The sequence below is a fragment of the Pterocles gutturalis genome, unplaced genomic scaffold (genome assembly GCF_000699245.1).
Source record: "Pterocles gutturalis isolate BGI_N339 unplaced genomic scaffold, ASM69924v1 scaffold26041, whole genome shotgun sequence".
In the NCBI taxonomy this organism is placed as follows: domain Eukaryota; kingdom Metazoa; phylum Chordata; class Aves; order Pterocliformes; family Pteroclidae; genus Pterocles; species Pterocles gutturalis.
In genome coordinates, this window is record NW_010098771.1 from 8655 (window position 1) to 28445 (window position 19791).

At 38.2% G+C, this 19791-nt stretch overlaps 1 protein-coding gene across 1 annotated transcript; it reads right to left on the reverse strand.

Annotated features, from left to right (window-relative positions):
* Positions 1 to 650: 650 nt before the first annotated feature.
* On the reverse strand, positions 651 to 14288 carry SH2D4B (SH2 domain containing 4B; the record flags this gene model as incomplete). The annotated part of the gene is made up of 3 exons (XM_010074091.1): positions 14105 to 14288; positions 1887 to 2046; positions 651 to 792 (listed from the first exon to the last, which is right to left on the reverse strand). Coding segments are annotated over exons 1-3 (486 nt in total), but the record flags the coding sequence as incomplete, so codon positions are not given.
* Positions 14289 to 19791: the final 5503 nt, after the last annotated feature.

Consider the following 19791-nt stretch of genomic DNA (forward strand, 5'->3'; position numbering starts at 1 on the left):
CTTTATAAAGCAATACGAAAAGAGTAGATAGAGGCCTCCTTCTCCTGTTTAATTTTCAAATTGTTATTTTTGACAAGAGAATGTAAAAAAATTTATTTGAAACAAACATTAAAATACTACAACTGAGCTCACAGAAAATTCATGATGAAGTCAATAAAAATCAGGCAAATGAACTTCTCCCAGAAAAGCGAACTGGACTTTTCCTATATGTTGAGCAGGACAAGGATTCACCACTAATTTTCTTTAAGAAAGTAGTGACAGAATTTTGAAGTGAAATGTGTGAACAACTCATCCAAAATACACAGAATATGTTCAAGCAAACTTACTTAGAATGAGACATTTCACAATTGTACATTTTTTCCCCAGTATGATTCAGTCAGCACAGCTGACTGAACAATTCTGATAATGTATGAGTTGAATAACCAGTTTGATTGTCCTGACATTTTTGAATGAGATATGTAATTTTTTTGCATCACACACCCAGCTGTTCTAGTGAACACCATGTAGCTATTTGTACTTTCCAGGACGAAAAAATTACAACTCTTGGTTTTAAAGCTCATTAATAAATATGCACTGAAGGTGACAAGAACTTTGATTCTATATAAAAAAAAAATAAATTAAAAGCTAAATTATTCTATGCAAACCTTCAGTTCCTCCTGAATTTTTTCTTCCTCCAATTTGGCAGCTTTCCGATCTTCTATTTCTATTTTCCATTTTTCTGCCACTATTCTGGCTTTTTCTTGAGCCATAGCATCCCGGAATTTCTTTGTAATTTCAGCCTCCTTTTGTCTCCTTCAGAAAAGAAATTGAAAATAAAAATTTATTTGAAAATGAAAAATTATTTTTTAAAATTGAGATCAATACTTGCTCACTGATTACAACAAATAATTAGCATAAGACTTCATGGAAATATACATGGAAAGAACTAAAATGTATTTAACAAGAGACCTACCACAAATCATATCTGAGGAAACTATCCAGAAAGCAGATATTTTCAGTTTTTTATAAGTGACTAATTAAAATAGCACCTTCTAAACTGAACAAGTACTTTTTGAACGTCTTTGAGTCACACCCTAAATTTTTCCTTCCCTGGCTGAAAAAATAGATTTTTCTGTCAGTCTAGCAAAGCATGACTGGGAATTTATTGTTTCTCAAACATAAATGCAAATGTCTACTAAATTCTTACACTAGGTTTTTTGTTAGTACTAACAAAGCAAAAGGAATGCAGAACACAGGTTGAAGTTTTTAATCCCCGCTTAAATATACAATCACTACAAGCAAGGAGAATCTCATGTGAAAAGGAATAATACAGAATAATCTGATATTTAAATTGCCACTTTAGAGTGCTGTGCTACAAAAGGAAGTGCAGGAGGCAGGTGGTCTACTTCCCAACAATGTAAAGCACAACAAGACTTCTGAATCTCTCCCAAAACTGGAAGAAGCCCTGCTGGAAACACCAGCATGGCACTTTGTGTAATCAATTTCTGAACTGCTGGGATAAGAAACCAATTTCAAAAAGGATTTTACGTACCAAGTTCCCATTGTGGGCCTAGATGTGTGATCCAATAGACATTTCTCATTTAATAATCTCAAAACAAGATTGTTTCATTTTTATTTATTTACAGACTTGTCGGTGGTTTAGCAAAATTCCCCAAAAGAAAAATGTTTGCTTCACTTTTTTTTAGTGAAAGAGGGGTTTTGCTTTTCAATATTCAATAAAAATAAAATTATATTTTTCATGCAATGAAACATTGCCAAAAAGAAGTGAAAGTAAATGTTCACAAAACATACTTACCAGTTTTACCCACCATTACCTGCCACCTTTCTACAAGGCCATGTCTCCCATTAGCCAAGTGGACCCCGAATTCAGATTCTTAAATCCTCACCATAGTTCTTCTGCCTCCTTCTGTGCTTGCTGCCTGGCTCTCTCTGCTATTAGCTCCTCTGATATCTGTTCATACGGCTTGTCACCTGGGGCTTCTCCCATAACCCAGACCCAGACCTCACCATCCATCCCACGTAGCCACTGCACGTGTTTGCCATTACCTGCAACAGCCGCCAAGAACAAAAAAAAAAAAAAATACACTATACTGGCTCAAATTCTTATGTAAATATACATGAAAATATGGGAAATCTGCAATTTAGAAACATTAAGCTTGCAATTTACAATTCAGAATAGAACATTACTAAGAGCTTGGATGAAATCTTTGGATTTGACCAACCTACCTTGCTGGGGGGAAAAAAAAAGAGTTTGTACACTCCAGATCACACAATCTTTGAAAGTTCTCTGTCCCACAAAAATAAATAATTAATGATTCTGGCATGTATTTCCCAGAATTTAGATATTATGATCCCTTTGTAAGTATATCTTCTTGCTTCACTCAGCAAGGAATGAATGAAGAGGATTGAAAAAGGGATGGAGTGACAATAACAACAACCAGTGACGTTACGTAAGTAGCAGTGATTCAGCACACAGAGAACATCAAATGTTGATGTTTCATCAGAACCCCTGCAAAAAATCCAAGAATTTCCTTCTCCCACAGTGTGAAGGGGGAGTTTCAGAAAGCCTGCATACTCATAGTACACCACTCAACAGGGCAGAAGCTTTTCTGTTCAGGTAGGTAATCTCAGGAAAGAGATTAGGTTTCTGGTTCAGTTTTCATGAAAGACACCGTGCAAAAACCTACAGTTACTGTATTGACAGAGTGATTTTAAAAACACACACACACAAAAAAAAAAAAAAAAAAAGCCTGCATGCTCTTTACAAAACAGACTATATTTGGTCAACCTTTACATCCAAGAACCAGCTATTAGATTCTTGTTGACTACAAAGGACACTAGATTAGATCCTATCTGAACACATTTTCATAGTCATACATACTACCTGACTTTGTGTGGTTTGGTCTTTGCCTTCTGCTTTTATACGTGGAACTCCCATATTTAACGCCTTTTAGACGTTCATAATAAGGAATTGCTAGAAACACCTCTTATGCTTCCATTTTTGTCTTATTTCTTGCCAATTTGTTGAAACTTCTTCACAAAAGGAGATTTCACCACAAAGACCATTGCCAAGATGGACAATGGATTTATTTTAAAGAACACAGACTAAAAGGCCATAAAGATTCAGCAATTCACCTCATTTCTTGCATATTACAGTCCACTAGATTTCACCTTCTTACCCAAATATTGAGGTTAGTAAATTGTGCATGGCCACATAGCTTCTAAAAGGCATCCTGTCTCATTTGAAAACATGAAGCAATGGACAGTCCACCATTTTCTTAGGTAGGTTTTTTTTTCTGATGCTCCCATAAGAGTTAAAAGAAACCTTGTCCTATTTGAATGGTCAATCTTTGCTTCTGATCTTTCTACATCTTTCTCCACTAGCATCAGCTTAGCTACTCTCACCTTCAAATACCTGTTGTTTTAGGGCAGTATCCATTTAACCAGATTAAGTTTCCCAATGCATAATCAATAAAGTGTTTTTGACATCCCAGACTGAAAAGACAAACTGCAGGAGGGAATGAAGCGAGGCTGTTGACAGCAGGCAGTGCCGCTGCCAACCCACCCTCACGACTGTTGACAATATGAACTGAAGGCAACTAACATATCAGATCTCTCAATGAAAGCCAATATTCTATATCAAATTTGAAAACGTGACTTACACAAATTCCAAGTGTTGGCCTAATGGTACTGACTTCAAAGGGGTTGGGGAAATTTAAGCTAATAATATTTTCCAGTAACTCTCAAAAGCATTTGCTCTTTCACAGTCTATCAGATTACATCTCAGGTTATAAATGCAAATGCATTTTATCATGGTTCCTATTCTGTACATTCCTGTGCTCCTTTCAGAAACACATTTATGTCAGTTTTTGGACACAGCATTTGAACACTGTCTGCCAAGAACTGACTGGCCATATCAGTACTTGCCTACAAGGTTTTCACCTACTGCATTTCATTATAAAGTATCTTGAGAAGTACAGAATGATTTCCCAGGAGTATTGATCCCACATAACCAATGGCAGCTTTTGTGTTAAAAGTGGCCCATGTCCTCTTTCTTGGGAAGAATCTAGAGGAAATCTAACACTGTGAAAATGGAATTCTTGCCATACAAAAAAATCTTTGCAGCCTGCAGAACCAAGCTCACAGCGGTGTGTCAGCTCTTCTAGGCCAACGATACTGGGCTTGCCTTTTAAACTCTAGAACCAATTGCTGAAAGCACAGAAAATTATTTTCCTTATTTTTAGGAAACCAGTGTTGCCTGCTTTGCAAACAGAGAATTACCACCATCGAGGGCTGATTATATTAAAATAATTTCTGCTTTAAGATGTCTCTCAAGTATTACATTTTTTTCTGCAAAATAAGCTATTTGGTTAAACACACTTTATTTCCAAATGAAAGAAAAGAAAAGGAAGGAAGAAAAAGGAAGGAAGAAAAAGGAAGGAAGAAAAAGGAAGGAAGAAAAAGGAAGGAAGAAAAAGGAAGGAAGAAAAAGGAAGGAAGAAAAAGGAAGGAAGAAAAAGGAAGGAAGAAAAAGGAAGGAAGAAAAAGGAAGGAAGAAAAAGGAAGGAAGAAAAGGAAGGAAGAAAAATTCAACTAAATCTAAAAAGTAGAGACGGGCCCTGACTAAACAAATTTGAAATCCAGATGAGAAAGAGGCAATGAAGCCTCATGTTTCCTGCTCAGAAGCAAGCTTTTCTGCCCAGTCACAAAGCCTAATTCAGAGTCAGGAAATAAAAATTAAATCTTTTGAGTCTCAGTGTTGTGCCTTGACCACAAAAGTAGTTTTCTTTTCCTGGAGAGACTGTGGCAGGCTGTAAATAATTACTATTAGGAAGTAGGGGGCATCAAAATTTGTCTGGATTGGAAAGTAGAAATGAAAATGTTTTAGAAACAAACACTGCTTTATCAGGAAAAGGTACTGAATAATTTACCAAGTCTTTTCCATCTCTACTCTGCAGACCAATGATTTATCGACTGTACTGCTCTACCAGGTTTTATGTTCTAAGCAACTCTGTAGCACCCCAAGGCAGCTACATTAATTCTTGCAGTTCTTTTCACTTGTAGCTCCTCCATGAATTGGTATCTTCCACACCATTTCCCTAAACCTACACCTATACTGCTTTGAGACTAGTAAAACAGTTTCTGGATATTGGTCCTTACTCCAGACAAATAGAAAATCAGGTATTGCAAATTTTCAGCACAAAGGGATGGCAGTGAAAACTTTGTTAGAGACCTACAGCCTGAACCAACAGTAACACAAATTTGCACGTATGAACAATGTATAAAGTATAAAACAATGCCCTAGAGAGCAGCAGTAAAGTCAAGGCTCTCACCTATGAGAATAATTAATCTCTACCAGCAGCACCACTGATCTCATACAGACACAGAGCCCTGGAGCATAACCAGGAGCTGTGCTGTACGACACCACAGGCTGCTCTGGCTCTTGTGCTACCACCCTTTGGAAGTCTCTGGTGCAGGCAGGGCATCGTTACTGCCATAGTTGAACGCTGCCAGGAAATACAAACGCTGCCAGCCACCTTGGGAGAGAAAGAAAGCAGCTCCTGAAGGTGCATGGGAGGGACAATCCTCACTGCACACAGTGCTCAGGCTAAATCAGGCTTCACTTCCAGTCAGCTCAGACTTTCACATTGTGACTAAGGCCTGAAACACATGAAATTACACAAAGGAGAACTAGGTCTTTCATTGCCTCTGCTAATCAGTACAGAGGAGCAGAACCACAGATTGGGTTCAGGGGTTTTATGGGTTTTGGTTTTTTGGGTTTTGTTTTTTTGGTTTTGTTTTTGTTTTGGGTTTTTGTTTGGTATTGTTTGGGGGTTTTTTTAATGATAGTTTTGGGTCATGTCTGGGTTAATTAGAAACACACGTATGAAAATCAAAAGTGCTTTAAAAATAACTGTAATCAAAGCCAACAGAATACTGCTGGAGTCAGCTTCCTTCCTCCCAGTGCATTTGTCGTTGCTTTAGCAGTTACAGCATCCCCAACAATTCCCATTTATGATCCATCTCCAGTGTTTACAAGGGAACTACTCCAAGAACCATGAGAGGCTAGATTTGGTGTCAAGTCTTCCAGCTGTGCTGTCACTTAGCCACAGCCTGCTGCTTAGTTCAGCAAAATGACAGAGAGCACCAGTAATCCCAGTTGCCTTTCTATCATAGAGAATATTACAGGCTGTGCCAAGTGTAAATTCAGAAAGAATCACTGACTAGAAGATCACCAATTTATACTCTCAGAAACATGGAATGGCATTCAAAGTCTGCTTAAACTTTCTCAAAAGAGTCTGCTATTTCCATGAACAGTCTTGTTTCTCTGAGGTTGGACTTCCCACCACACTTCTGCATGGGAGCTACAAACCTCTGCAATACCAATTGAATCCTTCCTCACTTGCTAGAAAGCTTCATCAAATATGAAAAAAAAAGTCGTCAAATATGCTTTGACTCTCTCTTTAGAAAATACTCGTTTTCTTTTCTCTCTCTGCACTTGAAAAAGGCTTCTGAAACTTATGCTACATTTGAAATAGGCTGCATGGGCAGTCACTGCTGACATCAAGCTGATCAGCCTGATCTACTTTTGTCATTCAGAGACAAACCGTAGCTTGTGGAATTTGGTGTGTTTGTAGGGCTGGGTTTTTTGTTCTTTTGCAGTTTAGATAGCTGGCATACTTTGGTCTAAGCACAGTGTGTTTTACATGAGATTTTACCCTTGGCTTTCCAAGCAAATTATTTTTATGGCTTCTTTAAAGTAGAAGCTTGAATTTTGGTAGTCTGCAGGGTAGATGATGTTCCATTCAGAGTTTCATTACCTGCAGGGCATGTTTTAGAAGCACACTGATCAGGATGAAAATGAGAATGTGAGCTTTAGGCTGTTCTCAGTCCAAGTATTTAATTATATATATTTTTTTAATATATAAACACACACATAATTTCACTTCTTTTTAAGGAGAAAACCTAGGAAATTACTGTGTATGTTTCTGAGAGACTGGTCAAGGGACACAATGCACTTTTGCAAACATTAACCGTGATAAATCCATTAAAATACATATAGAATAATTAGGTGGCAACAATGAAAGTAATTAAAATAACACAATCCCACAATAAGCTGAAGATCTGCTATAATTAATTCTGTGGTCTACCCCTGCTAATAGTCAAATGGCCATGAACCCCTCTCTTAAAAGAATACGTTGAGAAAACCCAGTCACTTAGTTCTTAAAACAACAAGAAGAAAATGGGGAAAAATTCTGAACTTCTCAAGCATGCCCCCAACACTTCAGTTGATTCACCCTCCAATTTGAAGACTGTGTTGTCTGCCTTCCTATTTAAAGGAGGATTTGCAGAGGGAGAAAGAAATTCAGCTGATTTACATGAATATATCAATAAGGGTTGCAGGATCTTAGCATTGCTGAAAAATCAGCCTTCATGGCTCTCCAGCTGCTTCCTGATCATATAACAAAGTCAATCTTCTGTTTATGGAATTACAGCCTGTTACCATGGAAATAATTATACTGCAATATACCCCTGCAGGATCAAATAAAGACAGAGTGACTGCAAGAGAGCAAACATTAAGGGAGGAAACAGTTACTCAAATAAGACTATGGTAATTAACAAATACAGCAAAGATAACTGTACATAACACTCAAAGGTAAGTGGGCTTGCACTATCACATGGTATGTATATATGCAATATGTATATATTGCATAGGTTTGCATATTGTAAACCAAAAAAGAAGAAAAAAAGAAACACAGAAATAAAGTATTATTTATGCAGTCTCTATTTAGCATGTCCCAGATATTTTCTTGGTTCCCTGGGCAAGGCACATTGTTACACCTAACAGTTTTGTAATTTGCCCATTTTCAACTGGGAGATAACATCCAGAATTTACTCTTAAAGACATTGCTCTAACTCCATGTATAATCTAGAGGTAGTCTCTTGTCTGTCCATTTTAATGACCCTTTCACTGTAAGAAGTATAAAAATGCAGGTACACCTCATATCAAAGTCAAAAGTTGTAAAATTATTCACATCAGTATAATTTTATTTTTCTTTCTTCACAAAAAATGTTAATAACATAGCACTATAATTTCTGATTCCTGATCCCAACCAACCCCAAAAGCAGGGAGCACTATACTGCTACAGTGAGATTTTCTAGCACCACAGCACATCAGTGGAGTTGAAGGTTAATGAACCACCAGCAGTGTCTGGCTAAATCTGCTGCTCTCTTGAATATACTGAGTTTTCCCGTGTCTTCCAAATCCAGCCATCAAAACCTAGTGCCTCTGTCCTTGGATGTTTTAGTCGTTTATGCTAAAAACTGGCAAAATCAGCAAGGAAATATTCAACTAGCTTGGGCAAATCCAGCTCTCCCCCTAGGCGCAGTACGGCTCTCTTTCTGTATCAAGTATTCATGAGCCTGCAGACTGTCACAACCTCATATCATTACCAGAGCACTAGTATGTACCAGAAAGCCCATCTAACACCACTGTGTCCAGACAGGCTGAGGAACATAACTCCACGAAGAAACATGGGCTGCTCTCCATGCCCATGGCTCAATTAACCCAGCAGCCTCTCTCAGCAAGCAGTTGATGCCAGATGATTCAGATAACAGGAGTGCTGAGAACCACACGTGTGCAAGAGAAACTTCCAGTGCAATAAGGCCCGGGTAGCCGGGAATGTTCTGGTCTTAGTTTTCTGCAAAACAGAGAAGTCAGCTGCAGGGCAGGATATGAGACTAAGAAGTGCAGATTTACAGATAATCCTAAAAGTGCAGAGAAGTCCCTCTGGATTTGTTCCATGAGATATATATTTAGGTCATATGGCGGCTGGGGGTCTCTTTCTAGCTCCAGGTTCAAAGAAGTGAACAGACTGCGCAGAAGCTGCTGTTTAACCCTACCTCAGTACCCAGGCACACTGAGCACGAGCTCTGAGCAGCTGAGCGCTGGCCCCAAGGTACACAGCACTAACAAAGCTGCATTCTATCAACAAGCTGCTATATATGTGGTGAATGTTACATTAAAACTTTTCCATTTACTTCAAATTAGTTAGCTCAATCCCCTAATAAAAATTATTCTAAGGTTCTTGCTAATGTTCTCCTGTTAGTTTTTCAGTTGTATCTGAATTGGAAGCAAAAGACAGGGCTCTACAGAATTCAAGACCACATACAACCAGAAATTTCAGAAATACTTAAGTCTGTTGTCTCTGGTTAGACCCACATCCCATGATACAGAGAAAAAGACAACAAATGCTGCCAGGAGCACATCTCCGTAGGACATGTCACTGCATGTACGACCACTCACCTGTCACACACACACTGAAACACCCGTCCACCCCCAGGCCTTCACATGTGACACTGATGTATCGTCCAACCACCCCTTGGTGATATTTGAAACACTTGCTTCCAAATAGCTTAATCTATTCTCTAATGATTTTCTAACACAAATGCCATTTTGATAAAGAAATTATTTTCCAGCCACGCTGTGATAAGCCTACCTAATTTTCTTCCAGCTACTCTTGTTAAAGACAGGTAAATAAAAGTGTTTACAAATAGCTCCTGCCTGAACATCATGAGCTGCAGTTCACAATGAATAAATGTCAGAAAAAGCAGCAGCAGACCAGCATTGTCTTCCCTCCCACATGGCTGCCCTTCAGCTACCCGGTGCTCAATAGTTTTTGAGATCTCATTTTGGGTATGCTGACAGCTCTTCATACTGTTTCAGAGTCAAAATCCAAATTGGCAGGGTCCTTTGCCTTACTCCCAACTCAGCTACACTGGTTAAAGGGTTCCTGCCTAATCAAATAAACATAGTTCTTTGCAAATTGCAAAGCTGCCTGTCAGTCAACTCTCAGTAAATCCCAAAGGGAACTTGAAATTTTGAGACTTCCTTTAGTGATTTTAGCACAATAAGAAAAGGCAACCTGTTTTACTACAATGAAAACATGTCCTGAAAGATCTGCCCAGGAGTAATTTATAAATGAACTGGAGATGGAACTCAAATAATACAACTTACTTGTGAAGCTTTTTTGTTACAACTCAGCAATCGTGATTTAATTAAAGCTACAAAATACTTCTTTTACCTTGAATAAATTCACTAAACACCACAGTTTTGGGAGGATCTAAATGATGCTCAAATTCTACTGATTTTTAGGCAAGATACAAATGTAGGCTAGGTACAAACAGCAAAAACATGGGAAACGTTTATTCAACAACTTCTGAAGGAACTATTTCATTCTGAAGTGATGTTTATATATTGCTCCCTTTTGATATCAATCAGTGTTTTTAAAAAGCAAAGGAAATTAATACTATTGAATAATCTGAAAACATTTCATTCACCCCAATGTGAAATAATTTCTTTAACATTGACTCACTCTGATACAAATTTCAATTTTAACCTTTCCTCCAGACACATGAAACCAAACAATCCAAATGGAAAACCAGGCACAGTTTAGCATTTACTGAAGGTGACTAATATTATTTTCTTTATAAATTAAGAATAAGACTAATTACACATAGACTGTTACACTATTTGGCTTGCTAAACACTCTCAACAACCTACATCTTATTTCATGCTGTGGACTTCGTTCTGTTTCCTAAGAAACAAATTTCATAGTACTTGACACGACACTTACGCACAATCTGCATTCAGTGACACTTCTGTAAAGATCACTGTAGATTTTGGGCCTTTGCTAGTTAAGTTTCAAAACAATTAAAAAAATGATCACACTGATGACTATTCCCTAAACCTGCTGGTGATTTTAACTCTAGTGCAAAGCCAATGTGGCTTGCATAGGCTACTGTTTTCCTCCTCCAACTCTGCACTTGTGGTTTCTGCAAGACAACACATCTAAACCTTGCACAAGAACCCTTCGTCCTCAAGTCACTGCAGAAAATCAAAACTGGATTCACAATCACCACTATGTTTTGAAAAATCTGCCCCTTTTGCTATGCTGCTAGGTTCACACATACCATTGCAGGTAAGTTCTTGAATTCATGGAGAATTGGACCAATTGGGGTATAAGACTACAGATCACACCCAAACACTTTTTTGGGGCATTTTTAATTAGAGAAGTGCCCATTGTCAGTAATTCCTTCTGTTCTATCTCACCCTACCCCAACCCAAAGATGTGGGGTAAAATTTTCATTTGTAGCTCTTCAAACTATAAAGAAAACAAAAGGATTTGAAAGGTATTCCTATAAAGATAATTCCGAGTAAATTAGTAAAAAATTATTTTATACAAATATTACATTGTATTCATGAACAACATACACATTTTTCTGTCAACTAGAAAATCTCAGAAACTTGGCACAACATTATATATACTGAAGTCTCACCTCTGTTTTCTACTATATGTCAGGCTACAAAGATCTCTATAAAGTCAGAGTAACTCTTGCCTTCAACAAAATAGCATGAACATACAACCTGCATCATGCGGTAGAGAATCAAACACAAAACCTTGCAGATGAAACTCCTCAAATCCCTCAGTTTCAAAGGAATAAAGAACACATAATTGCAGTAGCTCTAAATTTCCCAGTAGCCACTAATTTTAAACATGAATAAAAATACTCCATATTCTACACTGTGGAGCAGGGGGAGAATGTTTGGAAATTCACTTATACATCAGTGGAAGCTGAAAACTAAGAAGCTTCAAGGTCCAAAAAATGTTGATGTGAAATATCTTTTAGCAAAAAAATCATCATATATTTTAAGATAATAAAGAATTATTACAATCATCTACTCTGACCCTTTGAGTCATACAAACAAAAATACTGCACCGTAATTCCTATCTTACACCATAATTTCTGGTTGACTTTTTTCACCTTTGTTTTTTTTTTTTTTAAACAAGAAACTAGCTCCACTATGAGACCATTTACCATCATATTATGGAACTATACAGTAGAAATCAGTTACAAGTATCTGTATAGTTAATTACCAGCATTCCTGAAAGGTGGACTATCTTTTCTAACTCTGGTCCACATCAGTTCATGGAAATCAAAATATATTTTCAGTGGAACCAAATGCCTGACTTGCAACTCGAACTCCAACAGCTCTCTCTACAAAAAAATCAGTAAGACCAGTTCTTCAGTGCGGTCCTGAAAGAAGCAGAAAATTTCTAACACTGGGCAAAAGTCAAATATAAGCAATACCTAAACTGGCAATTTAAGAACATAGAATGGAAATAGGTTACTGTGAAATTTAACTCCTTGTGTATTTGTGAATATTTTTGTCAGAGCAAATACAATCTATAGGTTACTCTGCTATTCTCCTTCCTCTCATACTTTATAAGTCAGAGAATTAATTACCCAGGAAGTGGTCTCCCATAGTAGGAAGCTGAACACGTTTAATGTATAATTTATATATTGAAATTCAGGGGTCAACACTGCGACAAATCATCACATAAATATTTTTGCAGTTCTGCATCTGTCTTTCTCAAAGAATGAGCATAATAAAGATTGTCTCAATTATATGTTTGACTGTTTTGGTATGTGGAGTTAAATTGCATTTTGAATTTTCCCTCAGCTACAAATCAATGAAAATGAACAAGGGTTTTGTTCTGTATGAGGGAACCTATTTTGATGCCATCCCTCTTTGAAGAGCACCATTCACAGTAAGAACACTAACATGAAGAAAATAGACATCAAATAGAATTAGGTTTTCAAACATCCACCTTGCCGTCTGTGAGGGGACATTTTAAACTCCTATTATGGCTGATTAGGGTGTTCTGAACATTCCTTCCTTATTTTAGGGGTACCATGGTAACTTAACTCTAGAATCATTTCATAAAGGCCTGCGCTTCAAGTGAGTCTTGGAAACAAGTTTTTCTTTAATAATAGTCTTTGAATTGTTAACTGTCTAATGGGCACTTTGCAGGGTTCAGAGGCTCTAAAAATTTTAAGAATTCTGATGACTGAATCCAATAATCTATCTGCATTGAGGTGCTCCAAGCAAAGCTTTCTACCATGGCTCTGTTAACATCTGTAACCTTTTAAACACTGACTGCAGAGTCACATAGCTACTAGGGAGCTTTCTCAAAATCAGCTACCCAAAAGTATTAGAATTTTTGAATATTCAAGTTTTAATAGATTCAAAGATGGGATAAGATCTGTGCCATTTCACAGGGAAAGGAGTGTGTGACATATCTCTGTGACATTTCCTTGTTGAGTGAGGAATCACTGCAACTACGTTTCCAAGATGAAAATGTTTTCTATCTCACAACAGCCTAAAAACTTCATCCTGTGAATGGGGAAAGATTTTGAAGCCACTTGTTCAGAAAAGAGAGCAAGGAAATAAGTATTTCTGTTTATTCAAAATCACATGGACCCAAGACCAGACACTTGGAAATTAAATTTGGAGAAGTACTTTTTTGATGTTTTTTTCCATGATTTTGCTTATCTGCTTTATAAGTCAACACATGTAGCATCTGTAACAGCCTGTTGAAGGAGCTCCATAGTTTAACTACATGTTACATGAAATATGAAACACATTTCTGTTTTTTTTCTGGTTTTGCTGTTGGGTTTTTGTACATGCTTGCCCCACTATTATCCTATTCCCTCGACATAATCTTTTGAAGAGTGTTTACTAGTACAGATGGAAATGTAGTCACATGTGGTTTGGCTGTTTTCTTATTCACAATCTACCCTTCGTAACAAGCCCAAATTCATGAATTTATCTCCTAGTCCAGCCACCTGGAAACATTTAATACCAAGTCAAGAAATCTCAACAGCACAGGCAAGACTGCCTTTTACCTGAGGGGGAGGGGTGGGGATGGTAGGTGAAGAAAAAAGCCATAGGAGTGGATACTTGGTCACGGTCCATCTGTTACCACTGAGAGAATTCTATTCAGTGACTCCTGACTGAAAGAGGCACTTCAAAATTATTCCCTTTACTCCCACAGTAAACTATTACCCTGGAGAAAGAACCAGCCTTGAGAGACATGAACCAGGAACATTGTGCTTTTGCTGGTCCAGACTGTCTTTTTGCCTATGGGGACAGCTGGCACCCTTCCTTATAATCTCTTCCAGATACATGCTGTACCATAGCCAGTTGCATGCCCATCATCCCCAGCTCTTAAGGATAAAAGGAAGTCACAAATCTTACTCTGCTTGCGCCTAGCTGTTTTCCTCAGCATGGCCTCCTCCATACGTGCTTTTTCTTCCCTCTCCTTCCAACGTCTCAGCTGCTCTTCTCTCATTTTGTAGAACAAGATCTGCTTTTGCTCTTCATTCAGCTCTGCCAGGAGCTCAGGATCAATATACATATCACGCAAAATTTGCTGCAGCATGATGACTCCAAAGGGGGGAAAAAAAAATGCCAACAAAGAGATAAGCCTGCTTCCAATAGTACTTACTACAGCGACAAAATCCCACAGACAGCACTCCAGAAAGCAACCTGCAGCAAAGGATCTCTCCCACGCCTGCCTGCCCAGAAGAGGTTTGATTCTTGCTCTGGCCCTCTTGGCGCAGGCATATTCTGCTCCTTGTCTCTTACAGGGACAGAGTTCTCTGCTTATCTCATCCTCCAAAGGTAGGGACAGGTGTCAAGTGAAAGGAAGGGGGAGGGATAGAGAGGGATAAGGGAAAAAACAAAAAGGCCAGGAGAAAAAAAAAGTCACTTCAGTGCTCCTGACTGCAAGCCAGTAAAAATAATGGTTTCTTGATTGAACCCATCAGCTTTGCTCCCTTGAGCAGGAAGAAATTCAATGTAGAGAAAGTCTCTGACTTTCAGCTCAAGTGGTTCCCTTCAGCAGCATTACACTCCCAAGGGTGTAAGTGCTGCCCAGGGGTTTAAAGTGACACCATGGTTAAAGGTATCACCTACACCAACAATATCTATGTCACTTTGGGAACTGATCTCTTCTGATAAGAGAGAAGAAATGAGTTTGCATATTATTTCCCAGCCTCGCCTGTTAACTAGGCACAACAGGGTAGGTCATATTGAAGGTCTTATTTACCTGGTGCTGACAAATATTGTCATGCAGCAAATGGATTAAAATGCCTTTAAAATTAAAAGCAGGTGTAACAAAAACCACAAGAACCTTTTTATCACTTTATAAATAGTAAATTAATATTAATTAAACATGAGAAAGTTCTCAGCACCTCATGCGGACTATGTGAGTGCTTTCCACCTTGCAACTGGAGAAAGTGACAATGTTGCTCTTCAAGCAAATGGTGGCTTTTCACTGTTTAATAGACTTTTACCAAAATGAGTGACATACTATTATTTCAGCACCAGGGCCAACAGCCACCTAATTATGTAAAAAACAAAACCAAAAACAAAACAAAAAAAAACCCAACACACCAAAACCCAAACTCTCCAGATGCTGGAGCCAGCTGTCACCAGGTAGGGGCTCAACCCCTCTGGGGAGTGATGGCACTTTGTGGGAAGAGGATATCTTCTGCAGAGAACCAAGATGCAGCCACTCCAATTCATAACAAAACACAGATCACATTTGCAGGCTGAGCTGCATCCCACTGCATGATGTTTACATAAGAATGAAAGGGAAAAGCAATCTGCATTTCCTCACAAGAAACCTGCTTTATAGATAGGTATTTGTCAAATTCTTACATGACTTCTATGATCCTCGTATTCAAAAACTTATAATGTTAACACATCTATTCATGTAGCATTATTTTGAGGTAAGCAAAATATTATCATCTTAATTTAGACAGAAAAAACATCTAACCTAAACTAAAATTCAAGAGAAGATAATTTATCACCTAGAAGCATTAGCCCACATATAATACTTGAACAATATCTTCAGCTGAAACAATTTCAGAACCCATCACCTTTGGGCTTTACAGAGTTCAGTTCACATGCATGCCACCCTGCAATTCAGAATCTCTCATGTACAGATTTTGTCTCCTAAAATAATACGCTTTATGTTTTTCATTTTTTACAAAATACAGTTTATCAAGAAAAAACAGAGGGTAAGAAAGACTTTGTTACCGCTTCTTATATTTTACTTGGTCAGGCATAGAAGGGGGAGAGCCTGGGGGGGTATGGCCTTTGATTCTCTGCTTTTATTCAATTATATTAGAGCTGTGGCTCCACATTTTGGCACTAATTGAAAAAGACTCGCCTTGGCAAAGGCTTCAAGGCAAGCAGTTTTGCTGTTCTATCCATTTGTCATCTTTCTTATTTTATTTTACTTGACTTCACAGAACAGAAATCAAATCCTGCACAGAAGCTATCACAGTGCAAAGAACAAACTCTTCATCAAGGATTATGGGCGTTAAGTGTGGTAAGAACCACCATTTCTGAACTGCACTTAGCTGCAGAAGTAGCTCAGAAGGGAGACACAAGACAGCATACAAACAAGATTTCAGGCCACTAGTGGTAACGTTCAATGAGCAATCACACAACAAAAATAGGAAGAGCAAGGAGATGAAATGAATATTTCTAAGAACAACCTGAAGATTATTCCAAAAAATATTTGAGAATGGTAACCAAATGATAACGTGGAATTAATCTGTGGGGGAATATTTTTTTAAAAAAAGGTCACATGTCGAAGTGTAATCATCTAATCACAGCAATGAATCTGATCAACTTCCACTGTCAAAGCTTTTTTTCTTTGGATCATAGCAAACCTGAAATAAAAAAAAATGAGGAGATGCCAAGTGGACATAAGGAAGATAAAGAAATACTCTGACATAAACCAACATCCAACAGAAGTAGAAAGATACACTATAAAGTCTGACATTAGTTTCTTATCCAAGATAAAAATACCCTGCCTCAGAACATTTTATCTTTCAACTCTCACATGGGTGGCAGTTTTTCATCAACACTCTCCCTTTGCTTTCACTGGTAGCTAAGTTTGGTTTTAGACTTACGTTTCTTTATGGGGTGGAAAGATCCAAGAGGACCAAAGGGAAAAATCAAGTATTTTCACCAGTCCCCTCCTTTCTTTACTAATAAACATTTGATTTGATAACAGTTTGGGAATGGAGCAAATGGAAGGAGAGAGGTGGTTCCCTATCTACAGATCCCAAAGGCACAGAGAACCTCCGTCATATAAGTAAATACTAGGCATGCCTGAGAAACCATCTGATGTTCCACTTACCAGAACAAACTAATGGTGGATGGTGTTTACAGAAACACCAGCTTTGAATATTTTGGGACGCTTTGGCCCAAACGAGGCCTAGCCTGTTGGCTTCATCAAGAGCTAAAGCTCCTTCATCAGGAGCTGGCAACACCCAACCCGTCTATGCTGAGCACCTTGCAGGATATGACAGAATTTGACAGCAGGCCCACCTTCCATACACCCTCACCAGACCAGAAGTGCTAAGGAGCAATAAATAATTCAGCCAATGAATGGTGGTCACTAACCACTATGCAAGTATCTCAAATCTCTTCTGCATCTGACAGAAATCCTTTCAGAATAACAGTTCTCCTCTCTGAAGAAATACTCTTGGAGAACTATTTGAAAACAAGGAAATGACTTCTCTGATACAGGCAGAATGACCCTGAACATGCACTGCAAGAAATAAAAAATAAAAGCACCAAAACTGACTACACAAAACATAGTCGTCTCCTCCCTTGTAATAATCATTGTGGGGAAGATGGACAGCAGGAAAATTCCCCCCTCGTTCTTTTTCTACGCCAGTTTATTTTTCCAAGCCTCTCCACTTGGTTTCCTGCCCACTGTGATGAAGCTTCTTGAGAAGCCAGTTTCCTCAGCTGGAGGTCCAAAGACAAGAGCCCTCCTGACAAGCTGTGTCATCCAGAATGACAGAATTTCTGTGTAAAAATGTTCTTTCTACACTGCTTTTCTTCCTGTAGGAGGCATAATTTTAGATGTTAATGCCCTCCCCACATCTGGCCTTTTGTGATCTTTACAAGTAGTCTGTTCTCACAGCCCTTTCTCAGTGATACATGGGGGTATCATGATGACCAGCAAGACACATGCATCTGCACAGCTTTGCTTCCTGCTCACCCTCTTCACTAAGAGAAAGCTAGACACCCAATTTCTCTATGAATTATGATCTCTAGAAAGACCTCAGGTAAATATTAACAGATTGTGATATGAGAGATGTCTGACAATCAAAAATTCAAACACACTCACTCACCATAGTTAAAGTAAAAAAATGCAGGTCATGAATTTCCTTGCATAACTGGGAACTGAGTTTTCAATTCTAAACCTATCCTGTCAGAGGGAAAGGACATGTCTGTCTACTTGAAAATGATTTTTCTCTTTATTGAAGTCATAGTCCTGTTAAAGAGATCAAAGGCTCTCTTAGCTATCTCAGTGAACCTGTTGTCTGTATATGAAATGTTCCCAGCAGTATCCTATGCTAATCCAACACTGGATGTTTAACCTAGTAGACACTGATTCTCATTATAGTTCACCTTTCCACACATATTCCAAATTAATAGTCTGAATTATCACAAAGAAATTATCATGAACTCTCCTGATTTCTCAGAAAGTTTGGAAAACCTATCAGGTCCAAAACTCAAAGGGCAACCTTGAAGGAACACCAAGCCTACTTTGAAAACTCTTTGTACTTCTAGGATTAGCTCATACTTTGTAATAGATAAGATTTGCAATTCCAGCCAACCCAGAGTCAGAAAGCAGAGGAACAGCAGATAACTCAGACAAAACAAAAAATTGAACTTTCTACTGCAAAATAAAAATTGTCTCTCTCCCCTCCTTTCCCGGACCTGATTAAGATATGGATGAATTAATGACTCAGAACAGCAAGGAAATCTGAAGTAAGGGTGTCTGCTTCCTGATTGTGGCCATCCATCATCTTCCCAGCCTTTCTGGGAAGTATTTTAAGTAGTTTAGAAGGATAATTACCCTTCCATTGCTCTCCCATATTGGCTACCCCTAGTTCAACAGTCCAAACTAGGCTAAAATTGTTACAGAAAGAAATTACATCTCATCAGCCTATACACAATATAAAAGTTTACTATTAATGCAGTTCTCTGTTGGCAGTCATCACCTTATGATAACTGCCACAAAACTTGATGCTCTAATTAGTAGCAGTCTCTGCAAGGAGCTCAGAGCTGTTTAAAATTTAAGTCTGGAGTTTCCTTTAATCTTTAATGGTATCTTCTGGGACTAGACACACTCTGTCCCACCCCTGGTGTAGCATCTCTCCGGCTAAGCTGTGCTCAGCACTGCCACTAGAATTAATCTGCTGGGGAAGGGGGAGGGAGGGAGAAGAAAAGGCACAGAAAAAAAAAACATTTTAATTTCATTTTTAAGAAAAGAGGAAGTGCTTAATTGGCCAAGGCTTGCTAATCTCCTCATCCATTTTCCTCCGAGCATGTGCATCCTCCATTCCCTAAACTGAATAGTTCACTGGCAATGCTGGTGAATGCTGAGCCAGCAGAACATGTTTAATTTCGATATTATGACACAGACATATAACCTACTTTAGCCATGACATTTACATAAAAATATTCTGCTATAACCTACATACCACAGAGGGAAAATAATGTACATCTCACCATAAAGAAAGGGATACAATTAAGAAACCATAAAAGGAAAATGTGGCAATCATATGTTATCCAGGCTGTGAACTCCGTAGCCTTAACCAATTTTTTGTCGTTTGTGCCTTTTTTTTATACTTTTCATTTTTTATGAGGAAGCAGTGTAAACGACCTGAATTTTTTCAAGCCCTGCTGTGTCAGTATCAAAAGGAGAAGAGTGGAATCTGGAGTTGAATGGTGCAGGAAGGAGCTGAAAATCTGAAAGAGGAAAGATAAAATTTGCATTTGTTTGAGGCCTTCTAAATCCTACAAATCTGTCACCAGCAAAGCAAGCACATTAGGGCCCTCAG